This window comes from Gymnoscopelus microlampas, assembly GCF_963454915.1.
Source record: "Gymnoscopelus microlampas genome assembly, chromosome: 12".
NCBI classification, from domain to species: Eukaryota; Metazoa; Chordata; class Actinopteri; order Myctophiformes; family Myctophidae; genus Gymnoscopelus; species Gymnoscopelus microlampas.
The window spans coordinates 28,618,066-28,634,641 of record NC_139949.1 but is presented as its reverse complement, the minus strand read 5'-3'; the positions used below and the strand labels follow the sequence as shown (position 1 = coordinate 28,634,641).

At 39.5% G+C, this 16,576-nt stretch overlaps 1 protein-coding gene across 1 annotated transcript; it reads right to left on the bottom strand.

The window, feature by feature from the left end:
* Positions 1 to 4,685: 4,685 nt before the first annotated feature.
* Positions 4,686 to 13,936, bottom strand: eral1 (Era-like 12S mitochondrial rRNA chaperone 1). Its single transcript, XM_084073601.1, has 11 exons — positions 13,707 to 13,936; positions 10,743 to 10,898; positions 10,430 to 10,557; positions 10,246 to 10,323; positions 10,115 to 10,161; positions 9,749 to 9,810; positions 9,306 to 9,418; positions 8,720 to 9,022; positions 8,185 to 8,334; positions 7,306 to 7,386; positions 4,686 to 6,182 (listed from the first exon to the last, which is right to left on the bottom strand). The coding sequence occupies exons 1-11, from the start codon at positions 13,798 to 13,800 to the stop codon at positions 6,060 to 6,062; spliced, it is 1,335 nt and encodes a 444-aa protein (XP_083929727.1). The 5' UTR covers positions 13,801 to 13,936; the 3' UTR covers positions 4,686 to 6,059.
* Positions 13,937 to 16,576: the final 2,640 nt, after the last annotated feature.

Sequence of the window (16,576 nt, the reverse complement as noted above, 5' to 3'; positions counted from 1 at the left end):
ACCTGAGCGCTGTACCAGATCCTCTGCACCATCCCGATCCAAACATTTCCTTCTGGCGTGATGGTTCCTTGGGCCGATACCACTAGATTGGGCTGTCTAATGGTATTAGCTCCGCTTGCGGTACGCTGGAATGGAATGGCCCTCCTAAAGGCCTCACCGCGGGTTTGTTGGGCTTCTTCCTCACGGAAGACACAGCATGGGGCGCTAACCCATACTGCTCCCGGGAAGCCATCTACATTCCGGCTGTCAACAGTCTCTCCTGTGGTCACCAAACTATTCCTGGTTGTCACGTAGTCTATAAATTCCTATGAGCCACTATAAATAGAATAACTAATAAAGAGATACATCACATGGATGCAACTGGGACGCATCATCAGTGTTGTAGCCTGGGGTCATAGGGTGTTTCGGGTCTCGCAACATACAACATACACCCTCGCCCAGGTGACCCAGCCAGGGTTGATCAAGCCCTGACTTACGTCCCAGTAGCACCCACGGTCAGTCCTATAGGGAAAGACAGGGCCACTCAGTCCGCTTCTCCAGAACTACTCTGCCGGAACTCGGGGGAGGCTCTGGCACGTGGAGGGACTAGGCTCTGTGGTTGGCCTCCTGTCCGGGCTCCTCCTTCGTCTCACCAGGTCCAGGACCTGAGCGCTGTACCAGATCCTCTGCACCATCCCGATCCAAACATTTCCTTCTGGCGTGATGGTTCCTTGGGCCGATACCACTAGATTGGGCTGTCTAATGGTATTAGCTCCGCTTGCGGTACGCTGGAATGGAATGGCCCTCCTAAAGGCCTCACCGCGGGTTTGTTGGGCTTCTTCCTCACGGAAGACACAGCATGGGGCGCTAACCCATACTGCTTAAATAATACTAATAAGGCTAGTTCAATATTTTCAAAACACATGATTATTGAAACAAATCGTGAAATGGTTTTAGTGCAATAATGCTGAATAACCCATTTGTACACATGTTGTAGGCTACAGTCCTTATCATGAATTGTATTCTGAAAACACACACTAACACTAAAAGACATGAAGAAAGCTCGAGGAAGCACTAGGAAACTCTAAATATGTCATACTGTATTTTGTATTAGTTGTGCTTCCTACATAATACTGTATTTCAGTGTTTCCCAAACAGTAGGTCGGAACCCATTTGTGGGTCAAGTTACTACTTGTATGGGTCATGAGAAAATGTCCTACAATTCTTTTTTTATTACTTCTACTTCTACAAGCTCACAACGTGTCGCTTAAAGATCGGTTATTTTCACTATTTAATTGGGCTCAAGTGGTTAATTCATAATGTATTTTTGTAAGTTTGGGTTAGACTCTCTCTCTCACACACACACACACACACACACACACACACACACACACACACACACACACACAATCTTTTGAGCAGCTGGTACTATCAAAGTTGCTGACACTTATTGTATATGACATGTTTGTAGGGCATCTAATGATAATAGTTGCAGCAAATATATAAGTAAATCAATACACATGAATTAATGTTCATAGTTCTTTCATTTTCATAACTGTTGTTACATGTAAGCTTATTTAATCAAACTGGTCTCAGCTAAGGTTATATAGCTTGCTGCACAGTTAGGGCTTTTGCCTTTTAGACTTGACTAATGAGGTCCGGCCAGCCAAAAAAAATCACTTATCTTTGAATGCAATTGAAAATTCATAGAAAAGGCACAAGCATTTCCCTAACAGATAAAGAGTTGGAGGGAACCCAAGTCACCTAGATAGTCCTGCCTCCATCTTTATCTGTGAGGACAGCAAGACCGATCACACCCCCAACAGATCCCCCACCCAACCAGGGAGTATGTTACCATGGTGACAAGCTGTCCCAGCTCGCACTGTCCTTACAGGGTGAGGGTGTCACCCTGGCCTGCACGTACGACACCCATAAAGTTGAAAGATATAATTACTATTAAAGAATCTTCACCAAGAGTGCTTAAATGGTTGCATCTTCAAATGTGTCCCTTCATCGTGTTATTTAGCAATAACGTATGCCTAATTTAAACCTGGTTAAGTACAAACTCATACATATTTACTTTTCCAAGAACAACAGTGGTGTATAGATGCACAATAGGTAAAGGAACAATTTACAGGGATAAAAGATGCATTGCTGTGTGGAATCTCTGGAAACAACATGGCTCTTTGAAATCTGCCTAGTTTAACAAGTCTGTTAATATGATATTATATTATATCATATCATAAATAAATAATATGATATTACCTTGTGGGAAAATTGTGAACAATGTAGATTCAATAACGCATTGTGCAAATGTGCAAATTTGAGTCCAGACCTTTACGGCACAAATTTGATTCACTCTGTCTAATCAAACTTTAAATATTGAGCAAGCATATTGCAAAAATATTACTTTGTAATACCCTTTGTACATTTTGAGCTTGCTTTATGACTATATGTGTTCATAGTTATTATGCAAGTTTCTATGTGAGTACAAAAATCTACTGAATGTCAGAATATAAGTAGGCCTAAGCTATACTACTAACCTCAATGTGACCAGAAATAATGTTGGATTTTCAAATCTAAAAAAGACAAAAAAAAATCAAATGAAAACACTCTTAAAAGCCTTGCTAAATTGAGTTCATATGATAACTTATACAAATCTTGAATCTATATAGTGTATTGCTTTCTATTAAGGTGTGTATCCTCCTGGTAGCCATGTGTAAAAAGCAGTTATTTGCCACCTAGTTTAATTTGGCATAATCTATTTGAATCACATTAGAATTGACCTCATTAAGGCTGGGAGGTATAGGTGAACTTTGAGGGGTAAACTAAGCATCCCTTATGATTAAATGACATTGAAACTGAAAGTGAATGATACTGGAGACTTAATTCCAACAATAAAATGTGTTTGTAGAATGTCATTAAAACCCAAAAAGTACACTGTATAAAATAGGATACACAGGTCAAAAACATATGATGGTGATAATAATAATAAATAATAAATACAAGTGTAATTCACTGGGGTGTGATAGGGGCGTGGACAATCTGTGGATGGAGGCAATCGGTTTAGGAGAAGATAAGAAATGTTCAACCCTCGTTCCTCGGTCCAACCCAGATGTCATCGCCATTATGCTAATGAGCTGGGGGTCTTTAAGTGTCAAGATCTGGAGGTACGTTTGTCAGCTGTGAGGAGTTTGTGAACTGCATGGATGCTTGCAGTCCAGAAGAAAAAAGAAATGGTAAAAGCCAAGCTGCATCATCACCCACCCTTAAGAACACAAGCAGAGGTGAGTGTGTAAACTAACTCAGTGTTTCCCAAACGTTGGGTCGGGGCCCATTTTCGGGTCACAAATATAACAATTATTGTTAGCATTTCCTACAATTCTTTTCATTATTAATTCCAAAGATTTTCAAAAATCTTTTTTTAATCAAAAGTATTCCGATTTTTTTGATCAACATCTTTCAAAATTATTTCTATGTAAAAAACAAAGATATAGTGAAAATAGCAGCTCTACAAGCTCACAGCGTGTCACATCGTGTCATATTGTGAGCTTGTAGATAGGCTATTATCGCTATTAAATATTGCTTAAGTGGTTAAATCATAATATAATTTTGTAAGTTTGGGTCCCGGGGACACATCAAATTTATCTTTTGGGTCTCAGCTGAAAAGGTTTGGTAACCAATGATCTAGCTGGTTTTGAAAAGGGGTGATGCGGTTGAGGCCTAATTGGTCCTCGTGGTATTGAAATGGATGAAAGAGCTGTTTAGCATTTGCATGCTATTTCCATTCAAACCCTGAAACATTAAAGGTCCTAGCCTCATAGAGACCAACAATACGTTTTACTGAACAAGAGTTCTCCTTTTATGGTAGATATTTGCTGGATTTTACATATTTTTAAAAGTATTTTACCCCATTAACCAGGGATTCTTGAGAATTGTGATGTATTCAATTCAATTTGTTTGAATGCAAAATATACTTATTTGTTCTGTCTTTGTCTTACAGGATAATACAATGTACGGGGAACAGATGAGTAAATGTTGATCTTGTGCCCTGGACAGGATATCATCATATACTGTAAGTTCATTATAGAGACACTACAGTATAGATGATGTACTATCCAGGGCTTCATTCGTCCTTCAGGCCTTTGAAGACACATTTACAAGCTGCACATAGCAGAGCAGAGCACGGCAATCAAACCGTTACCATTACTGAGTTTTTAGTAATGGTAAGGGTTCTATGGCCTTGACTCAATATCATCTGCACCCACATGATGGAAAATTATCAAATGTATTGATTGGTTTACTGCTAACGAACTTCAGACAGAATTTGAATTATTATATATTATATAGGAATTGTTTCCTATTTACAGTAGATAGATGCTAGTTATCCAGATGTATGTTGGTTAATTATTCAATTATGCTCTATGAGATTTAGATAGATGTATGCAGTTTGCTTGTCGACAGATGCGTGTGTGTGTGTGTGTGTGTGTGTGTGTGTATGCTATTTAGATGCTAGGTTTGATGCTAAGTTAAAACCTTTTACTCCACTCTTACATGTTGTAAGAAGCTCGAGATGGGATAGAAGGGATAAATGCCAAAATTGGAAAATTGGAATACCAGTACAGAAATATTAACTTTGTCCAAAAGTATTTTTTTAAATTGTATATTTGTTAATAATGTGCACTTGATTGATATGTAAATAAAGTTTATTGCTCCAAAAACAAATAATAATTTGTCATTATTCATACAATGCATGTATCATTTCTGACATTCCAAGTATAATTTGTCAAGATCACTTTTGTGCGCTGCTTGACATACCTTAGTCACGACAACCTATAGTAGGCAGCAGTTGGCTTGTCTGAGTGGTGATCTTTGCTGTGCAACTGCCTGTCTAATCACTGGGGAGCAGCCGTTGCAGAGAGAATCCAGAGCTTAAGGGGGTGACACTTGAAGCCCAGCCCCTCTCTCTCTCTCTCTCTCTCTCTGCCCTTGCTTTAGGCCACTAACTGGTTATTCATGAAGATGCCCTGGATAGAGTAACCACTGAGCTAAGTCATTGGGCAGAGGGATGAATCTAATCACCATTATCTGACCCATTTTAGCACTGGGTTAGTGCTCCATTTTGCCTTCCATTAGGGAGACAATTCAGTCCTTAGGGGCAGAGCTAGGCTTTGTGAGCGAGGCAGAGTAAAGTGAAAAAGCAAGGAAACAAAAAGGGAGACTTAAAGGGATGGCAGGCAGTACTTGGCAATGGAAGTGACTAAAGTGAAGAGAGAGTGGAGGAAATTTTGCCTAATTTATACTTGGCTGCACGATGATGTTGCTTATTTTCGTCAAGCAACACATACTATGAAGTATAGGCTTTAGCCTGGATGGTGTATATTATAAATGACATCTCAGTGAATGACATGGCAGGTTCCACTTCAGCTATCTACAGTCCATCTTAGCACAAGGCTCCTGCCAAGTACAAACTGAGAGCCCAAGATAAACCATCAACTCCATTTGATGATTTTTTTTCTTTTAGATTATGTTTTACTTAATCACCCTGGTGTCCCTATTTTGGGGCATGTCATCATGGGTATTATATATTCAATACCTGATCACTTGTAGATCGGCTAATTCTTAATAGCCTACGTATAAAATAGGGCCAGTGGTCAATTGCAATGGCTCTGTAACCTCTACGCTACACAGCCCCAGTAAGAACCTGTCTACTGTTATATTGTATTAGTTCCCCTCAACTGCTGTTACAACAAACTCAAACCACTTTCTTTGATTTTCCACGTAACAAAGTGCAAAGACCTGGACCAAATGAGAGGTTCAAACAAAATAACAGTTACATATACGTATCTCATTTTACATACAGTAGCATACTTGAATAAATACAGGACCAGGTGAACATGAAAAGACACAAAGCTAAATGTATCTAAAAGTCAATATTCTGAGGAGTTCAGATGTAACGCTTTAGTGGATGTTTTTTTAAAGCTGAAAATATGCGGCTCAGGATGAGATCCTATCCACATTTTTACTCCTCCAGTCTTTCTTCTTCTTTCTTCAGACTTCACATATTACCTCCATCCTCCTCACTGCTTCAATTTGACTGAGAGCCTCAGTTTCACTTCTCTCAGGAACACCCTGCTCAGGTCCTCTCCAGCCTCACGGGCCATCCGTGCCACCATTTGACCAGCTGTTCCAATCACAATTCTCTGTGGAGAGGAAGGGAAATGAAAACGGCAAGACCCAGACAGTATTCAGAGCAGCTGCCGTGTAAGAGAAGGATACCTTTTTATAGAATAGACCATTCCACAGTAAATGGGGACAAGTACTATGGAAAAATCTGATTCATGATGAGACTGAATATGAAAGTTATACTCCAGTTTCCTGCTTTAAAGACATTCTACAATGATCACATCAAACATCAGTCTACCTTTCCCTCATACAGTATACAGCCTACCTGCCCTACCATGCAACTTGATAAGAGGCTTTCAAAGTTAGCTCACCTTATTTAGCTGATTAATGTCTGTTGACCACATGTATTATAGTGTTTTCTTCTTTTAAGTGACTATGGGCTGCCTGGGATGCTGCAGCTTTGATGGCTTCATAGCTTAGTTTGACAGCACTATCATCGGTGTTGTGTAAATTAAGTTTTTGGTTTGTTTGTTTGTTTACACATTATTTTTGCTGATAATATGATGGAATCATGTAATGTGTATGTACATGTGTGTGGGTGTATGCATGCGTGTGCCGTGTGTGTGTGTGTGCAAAATTGCTAATGAATATCAGAAGTACATTATTGCAGGTGACATCTGTGGCAGCATAACTACAGCTGTTATAAACGCTCAAATGGTGAGCCTGCCCGAAGGATAGATGGCTGTGCACTTAACGCTGAATGAGAACCATGCTGTAGACTAGAATTAGACAGAATGATCCACCCTCTGGAACTGTTATACGGTACATGCATGTGACTGTAAGTCTCCAAATATAAAGTTGAGGATTACAGGGAGAAATCTAAGAGGGTTAGCGAAACATAGGATTGAATGGTATGGAAAAGCAATGCAAGATCCCATCCCCACAAATGGAACCTGGCACTTACACTGGGCTTGTAGCTTTTCCCCCCCTCTCATGTAAGGAATTACACAGTTAAAGCTCTGATGCACTAGCCAGGCCCATATCCTAATTTAAGACTTTGTTGCACAATGGTGTCGCTTTCTGAAAATAAATGTTCGCAAGTAACACTGTTGTGCGGCAAAGCATAAATTAGGCTTATCTACTTTCTATATATATATATACAGACAGACAGTGACAATTAGATATGTGCAAGCCACTTACCACGTGAGTGTCTTTCATGACATAAAGTTTTACAGCTATTATCAGCTCTCCGTTTGCTCCATCTTGCCAGAGGTCAATGGCCTGAAGACAAAGACATTTGCTTGTTAAAGTCATTTGCTTGTTAATATAGTATTCAACCATGAACCCCCTGCAAACTAAGTTTGTGGTAACATATTGTACATTATTATTGAAAATAATAACAGATGTAAGTGGGTATTACAATATGCTTCAAACATAACCGTTACTAAGGAGTAATTATTACTCCTGCATACAGTAGGACCCAAATCTATCTTAAAATATATATATATTTAAAAACAGATGGTGGATAAAATCGTACAGATAAAGCCCTATTCATACTCGACGTAAGACCCTTAAGTAAGCGTAAGGAACGGAGGGGGAGACCAAAAATGGGAGGGGGGATGGGGGGTTTGTCCGTCGATTATGTCATCCGTCAGGTTGAGCTCTGAGCTTAACCTGAAGTACGTTCACTGCTTCCCTCTGGAGGATGAATAGCCTCTTGGGCCTAATCACGCATAAGAAACCTGTCAAACTATGAATGCACTGAATGCACTGACGTAAAGAATGTACCAGTTCCTCACCCCCGACGTACGTCAATCCCCATCTCCGTCTAGTATGTACGCCACTTAATACGGTCGTCAATACATGTCCTTGTATTGACAATATACCCACTGTAAAATACACTAAAATACAACAGTAGTAATGCCAGCTAATATCAAGTATACCATTGTAGTCAATGGGCTAAACATGCAGGACTACCGGTATGGTCCTTTAACATCTGAAAAACGTCAACTTACTTGTAAAGTTACATATATAATGTAATCATATATTTATATACAGTATTTTAACATTCTAATTGACCTGTTTCATGGTGTAGGGAACTTCCTGAGGTAGATATTCCAGAAGCTTCTCTCTGATTATGCTGGTACATACATCCTCAGGGGTTTGGTCAGTCAGAACATCACTGTGGTACTGCCAGGCCCCAGGCTTTGCAGCAGCAACCAAGTACCTCTAGAGGTCAAATAACACATTCTATTGGTCAACACACTTTTCAAGTGTCAAGCATGAACATCCAACAGGCAATATATTCATGAAAGAATCTCTTGATGTATAGCTTGATTTGTTCTTTGTCGTACAAAAGTGTATAACCAATTGAACCCTGGCGTCCCGGCTATTTTAGAGATGTCATTATTATAGACAATAAAATAAATATTTTATTTTTATTTGTACAAAAATAGATCTACAAGCTCACAATCGCATGCCGATATATTCTTCTTTTCATGGAGATATAATCCAAAAAAAAGAAAAGAAAATGGGGCTTAAGTGGTTAAGCATAATATAATGTGTGCTTCCCCTGTGGGCTTCTCTGGCTGTGATCAAAAAATCTGAGCCAAACCTTGAGAGTCTCAATGTCCTCCCTGTCCAGAGAGGACAACATGAAGACTTCCTTGAAGCCAGGCCAGCCCCGCTGGGTCCTCAGTGCCTTCAGCTGCTCTGTGCTGAGCACAGGCTGGGTCTCAGCACTACCCCCAGGCTCAGTGTCACCCTCATCAAGGGGTAACTCTGGAGGGATTGGCCTCTTTTCTGCCCAAGGAGGCTTAATCATAGGCTTGACCTGCAGCTTGCGTCCATTCACCACTCCACACGTCAGCTCTGCTGTGATTTCCAACAACCTGATCTTAGTTTTCAGCAGATCCACCTGAGGGTTGAAAGATTGCAAAGTTATCCCAGAAACCCCCAGAAGTGATCACCAGGTTGATTATCAGTCAAATTCTAGATTCTACATTTTGCAATAATTACCCTATTTGGCTGTTTATATGATAGTAATATACTTTATATACTCTGTTTCACAATAGCAACAAGTCTGAATTTGCTGCTTTTTTTTTGCGTTATCATTTTTGAACACTTTCCTAGATACAAAAAAGGCAATGGAGTGCATTTCTTGGCATATTCTTGCCCTGAACTGAAAATAATAACAATACCTTATTGAGAACAAGGATTGCTGGGATGTCAGGGTGCTGAGCCAGGCATCTGATAGCCTCAAAGTCTAGCGCGTTGCATGTCCACCTCTCTGCCACATCCACCATGACCACAACTGGTAATAAACGTGAAATGTTACAAACTCAGAGCTTCCCTTTAACACATTAAGACCAGAGGCAAATTCTACAAATGCCTTCTAGACAACATTTTTCAAACACTTTCGAGATTTGTCAAAAATGTTAAAAAAGAAATAGCAGATGTACAAGCTCGCAGCGCGGCACAAAGTGACGCGCTGTGAGCTTGTACATCTACTATTTTTGAAAAGCCAATGCTAAAATCGAATTATTTTAATGGGTTAACACATTTTAAACCTCATATAGATTACCATCAAAAGGGAAATGTAGCCTATAACTAGCTTATATGTAGTAAGGTATATTTTTTTTACTAAAGTCAGCTTCTTTGACCGTGTTCCAGGGATCCACAAGCAAGGACCTCTCCAACTGGTGTCTGTGAAGACAGAAGGAAAATCTAATTACAATTTTGCCATTTAGCAGACGCTCTTATCCAGAGAGTAAATGGCGTGAACTCTAGTCAACAAACGACGGTTGAATGGTCACATAAGTAGAGCGCAAAGAAAACAATTTATTAATAACATTCTTAGCATTTGTGGCCAAGCAAAGACAAATCCATATAACAAAACATTATGTGAACAACTAGCCAACATATCTGCATAGTATAACTAGCATCTATCTGCTTGAAGACCAAAAATAGCCAAAAGACTTCCAATTAAAACAATAATGTGAGACATCACCTTTTGACTTTTGATGGAGTGGTCAGACCAGGGGTGTCCAGTAAAATCTATAGACAAAAGTAGCATTGAATATGAGTTTTGTAACCATCAACTTATTATTCATCAGAGGAATAAAAAAAAAACCTGCTTACTATCTGTGTAGCTTCCTCTGTTAGGACACCAAGAGCCCTTGACCGTGTAGTGTGCACTTTCTTTGACACAGCAAACACCTATATGAAAGGATCATGGCTGTTAGAATGTGGTAATGCCCCCAAAGAACATTGACTCAAGCGTACAAGTGAAACCAAAAGAGTATTAATATGCTGAAGTTCCAACCTTTCTACCAAGGAGCTGGTTGGACAATGTGGACTTTCCTGCATTTGGGGCACCTATTACAGCCACTCTCAGAATCTTTGAGTTCTCAGGCTGATTTGGATGTCTCAGTAAAAGAGATAACTGTTCACCTGAGACAAAATGATGACACAAATTAAAAAAATCATTACACTGGTAAGTGATAACTAAACCTTGCATACGAAAGGGAAGTGCCAGCAGTAGTCATTTATGAGTTTAAGCATGTGGTAATGCCCAGGTTTAGCGATGTTCAGATGAATTGTCGTAGCTAAAATCACTTAGCCGGTGGGCTGATTACCGCTGTCAGCTGGAACTGAGACTTGGTATTGATGAAAGCTGCCATCTGTCTCTGCTGCTTTATCTGTCGCCAGTCTATTCAAAAACGCATCTGATGTAATAAAACAGGCAGGAGTGAAGCTAAAACCATTCCTCCCTGGGCTGCAGGCGACAAATCCTGAAAGAAAGAAAGAAAAAAGAGAAAGACATCAACACCTCTATCACTTCATTGCCAGCAGAGCAGTGATTTTGCTGCCTTGCTTGGATGTGTTAATGTAATATGAAGCTGGCAGACACATTTTAAAGGGAGAGGGAGAGAGAGAGAGAGAGAGAGAGAGAGAGAGAGAGAGAGAGAGAGAGAGAGAGAGAGAGAGAGAGAGAGAGAGAGAGAGAGAGAGAGAGAGAGAGAGAGAGAGAGAGAGAGAGAGAGAGAGAGAGAGAGAGAGAGAGAGAGAGAGAGAGAGAGAGAGAGAGAGAGAGAGCATTGTTCCGTAGCCTCCATCACCTTGGTTGATCAAATCTCATAAACTCTCACACTGTTTATTACAATTGTATCTGTTTTATTTTTTCCTTTTTATTTATATAATTATGAATTATTATATATTTTGCGTTGTTTTTATTTAATGTTTAGCGTGGTTTTCATTATTGTATTATGTAAAGTAGGCTATTGGCACAGCCCTTAGGGGTGGGGGGAATAATAATGCTTGTTTTTATGACTTGCATTCATAACTGTTTTGCTCTGAAATTCTGACTGGCTATTAATCCATACATCACATGAAAACACTTACTGTACATACGGTTATAACGTTAATTTAAAAAGAAAATGTAATCTGCAGCACCAATGATGAAGCAAACAAACAGAGGCATAACACATAATCAATTAGCCTTAAATCTCTTTCGTCCAGTGGTGGAAAAAGTACAATTTTTTTCTCATTTTTTACTTAAGTAAAAGTATCAATACTGCAATGAAATAGTCTTACAAGTAAAAGTCCGGATTTCAAAATGTATTTGAGTAAAAGTACAAAAGTATTGGCATCAAAATGTATAAATCAGAATGTCCCATTTTTCAAGTTTTCAAAAATATTTTTTTTGCGAAATAGCCAATCTACAAGCTCACAATGCGTTACATGCATTGTGAGCCGAAATGTACATAGGGGTTGAAGTGGTTAATGTATGTTTTAAAATCTACAAAGTAACTAACTAGTAACTAAAGCTGGAGTAAAAAGTACAATATTTGCCTCTGAGGTGTAGTGGATTAGAAGTGAAGTACTGAAAGTAAAAACAAAAACCTCAAAATTGTACTTAAGTACAGTACTACACCACTGGGGAATGGGCATAACACATAAATAAGCCTTAAATCTCTTTCGTCAGACACACATCAAGGACATGCGATCAGCTTCCAAACGAACAACCATGTTAACGGTGTTCTCCTGTGAGGACAGCACATATACCGAGCAGACAACTAAGTACATTATTAAAACATTAAGACCTGGAACGCATCTGTGTCATGTTTTGATTTGAGCTAAAAAGCATTATTTAACACTTTGGCTATTCAAAAATAGCAGATATAGAATGTAAATGACCCCAAGGCACTGTGCTTTTATTTTGGTATTTGATTTTGTGTGTCAGGTCAAAGGTCACAAGTGCATTGCATTTATGTTAATTCTATGTTTCTGTGAGGTGCTTTTGAGATGCTTTTATTTTGAAGGTTGCTTGACTTGATTTGTCACTACTATCACCTGTCTGCTCAGCCAGAGACTCAAATGTTTGCAGTAGCACCAGGGTTAGGTCTACTTGCTTGACAGTAAAGGTTTTAGCCCCCTGCCTAAATGGGCACAAGGTATATTTTCATTTGGTTAAAGTGTGTTTATGTATTTTATTTGTCTAAGGTCTGTTTTGTAATAGTGTTGCTCAATGTGAATGATTGTTTTTGTAATTTGAAAATGTTTAATGTCCTTGTTTGTTTGTTTCTGTCCCAGCTTTTACGTTGTTGGTTTTAAAATAAACCTCATCTAAACTACCAGTAAAAAAACATCTTTGAGCGGGCTACATAGAAGCTCGTAGCGCGGCACAAGCTTGTAGTATTTTTTTTAAAGGTGTGCAAATCTTTGAATATATATATTATTTTAAAGCGAACATTTTTAACTCAAATCTTTGCTTCTGGGGGTCCCTGGAACAAAATATTTTGAGATGGTGGGTCCGCAGCCAAATACATATCATTTTGGGGGTCCTTGACTAGCTGTAGGCTAGAATACAACTCTCGTAGACGTATTTATGATTCTGACGTTTTCAATCTACGAGAGTTGTAGGGTTTACCCCCCATGGACACAGGGACTTTCAGCACTATACCCCGTAGACACTCCAAACATGTAGAAATTGAAAATAAAGGTGCTTACCCCCACGCCCCAAATGTTAACTCTCTCTACGGCGTAGTAGTTTAATGTAATAATCCATATCTTTCAATAAATAGGTGTTTTAATGCCGTCTCTGGCCGAACGCCATTTTTTCACCCTCGTTTACTTCCCGTTTACATTGAGTGTAATTCCGGGTTTCACCAGATGGGCCCCGTCACTACCGCCCATTGGGAACTTCCGACAGAATCGGCCACAGACGGCATTAAAACACTTCTTTATTGAAAGATATTGATTATTACATTAAACTACTACCCCGTAGCGAGAGTTAACATTTGGGGCGTGGGGGTAAGCACCTTTATTTTCAATTTCTACATGTTTGGAGTGTCTACGGGTTATAGTGCTGAAAGTCCCTGTGTCCATGGGGGGTGAACCCTACAACTCTCGTAGATTGAAAACGTCAGAATCATAAATACGTCTACGAGAGTTGTATTCTACAGCTAGTCCTTGACAATTATGAAAACGTTTGAGAACCACTGATATAGAAACATACGCGTTTTAGAAAACTGTTGCGATTTAGAAGACATTTGCAGTTAAAACATGAATGAACGAACAAACAGTGTAAAGAAACTGACCCGTTCTGACATGAGACACATTATCATGTCGGGCAGAAATCACTATCACTCTGGATATGCAGGCCGACTTCCTCAAAATCGCTCTGAAAGCCATGTTGTTACAACAGTATTATAGGTATTTACTATTTAGTACACACACTTTCAGCGAAATCTCTTATTAAATCACATAGTATTTGACGAGTAGCTTGTTTACTTGTACACACACTGTGCACAGGGCGCAGACATGTTGACTCTAGTGTTGCCAGGTTTTGAAGCAATCAGGTCTACGAAAACAAGCCCAAAAGAAACGACTAGGCTACGGCTATTTGAAAATAGCCGATCTACAAGCTCACACCGCGTCTGTAGATCTGCTATTTGTTTATTTTTGAAGAAAATAATCTTGGTAGAAAAAATAGATAATTTTGGAACATCTCTTAAACAAATCTTGTATTGAGGGTAGCTTGCTCAAAATATCTTCAGATGGGGGGGGGGGGGGGGGGGGGGTCTGTGGACAAATATACATATTAATTTGGGGGTCCTTCCTTGACATGAAGATGTTTAAGAACCACTGTTTTTAACAACAATATGAAACAAGGACAAATGAGCACTTCACTTTCGAAACAAGCCCTAAAAGCCGCAACCCGCAACTACCAAAGTTACAAGCAACTTAACAGAAAAGCAAGCCCAAAGTCGCTTATAATAAGCGGACATGGCAACACTGATGTTGAGACAACCAAAGAAATGCCTCTACTTCTCTCAAGAGCGTCTGCATTGAGATACTTTAGTTGAGGCGGTGGCACTATTGCCCCCTAGCGACCAATAAGGACGACCACACTATTTTTCAAATCCCCAGTAGACAGCGTGGAGACTGGAGAGCAGACATAATAATATTGGAACGTATTTGTTAACAATAACATATGCGACCAGATGTCTCATATTCATTGCTGTGTAGATACACGGATCAGGAATGTGTTAAACGAATGGCCTTCGTCATCTACGAGGCCTAATAGCAATATCAAGTGATCTCATATTCTCATTACAATGCGCAAACACACACATCTGCTGATGCAAGTCATGATAACCCATAATTTTAAGTGTAAAAGAAGGGGCTGCCAATCCCTAAAGCTACTAATCAACTTGCACTGCACAATGTGCTCCTACTCTTTTTTATTTATGCACATAATCTGACTGAAGTTCATCCATCAGCTGCTGAATACTGTGGGGATTGGAGAAGGTGTTGATCATATTGGCAATCTGTATTAATTAATAAAGCAACATAACACACAGAGGAACAACACTATATATGTAGACTAGCTATATTCACTTTCAAAAAGTGCTGCACCTCATCACTTCCAATACAATGACAAGCTGATGACTTTTCATATCCTAAGTCTGAACTTCTCTGAAGGATTAATGAGGCAAGGTAAGGGGACACAGTTTGTGTTTTGAATGATTACTGTTCCATATTGTTTTCAGTCTCTATACTATAGTAAAAACGAGAACAGATGTCTCCCCATAGTCCATCAAACATGCCGGCTGTTTGTTAGTCCTCGAGGACTTGCTCAGGGCGGAACAAACACCTCCACTGGGATGAATGATGAAGGATATCAAGTACCTCACAATCTGTCATCATCTAACTCTGAAAGCACCATAGAAAAGGAAGAGCAACAAAACAGAGCTTTTAGTGGACACTTACTGCAGAATTCCAATTGAACCAGAAACGAAGGGATATCTGAGGATCAGTTATGTTTGAACTCTCTCTCTCTCTCTCTCTCTCTCTCTCTCTCTCTCTCTCTCTCTCCCCTCCCACACTCCAAAACACACACACACACACACACACACACACACACACACACACACACACACACACACACACACACACACACACACACACACACACACACACACACACACACACACATTCAAGGCCTTTTCTCCCTCAGGGCTTTCCTCACATGGCCGTTTCACGTGGGAGTGTATCAGAGTTCTTTCTATGACTGCATTAACTTTGGCCTTCAAAAAGAGCTCTCTGTAAAAAGAAGACAAAAAGGCAGTGCCTGCAGACCATTTAATCATAACTGCAGCCTACTTTACCATCTGAAGTGCGCTTGCCAATGAGATTTAGTATGGTGTGATGAAAAACCTCTCTGCTTTTGCAAGTCAATTTGCAATTGATCCCATAATAAATCTGACATAATTACAATGGAAGACAGTGTGTTGACAGGAAATTATATATTAGAAATAGAAAGTCAAAAGACTTATACAAATGCAGTCATTTTGCTACTGGTCTTGCCAACTGCAGACATAAATTCCTTACTGTCACATCACATTTTGTGACAACATTGTCTCTTGTTTGCCTGTAAGCATAACTGGCTTATAGATGTGCAACAGTAGGCAATTCTTCAAATAACATTAAAAAAAGAAATAATTGAAAAATAAGCAAGTTCAGTAAATGATAAGCCTGAGGCATGAATTAAACTATTAAACATCAGTCCATCAAAAGTGAATGTACTAAGAGGCCTAATGCTGCACAACAGACGAGATCTCTATAATAGGACTTTCAAACCGTATTAATGCTGATGACCCACAGATAGACTATTGGCAGAGGACCTGTCCAATTAACAAATGGAGAGATAAATTCTCTCTTTGGGGTGAACAGATAAATTAGATAGTGGTGACTTCATGCTTTTATCTTTCGTGGGGGCCAAGTGCAATACTGTCACGGTGGCTTGGGCAGTGTTGAAACTGGGCAGCAACTGCATTATAAGTCCTTGACCCGACTGCTTACAAAGCGATGATTTAGCCCCCAATCTACCCATAGGTCACATTGATGTTCTGATTGTACAATCTCTCCATCAGTTGGGGGGGGTTTTAAAGAAAAAAAGAGAGAA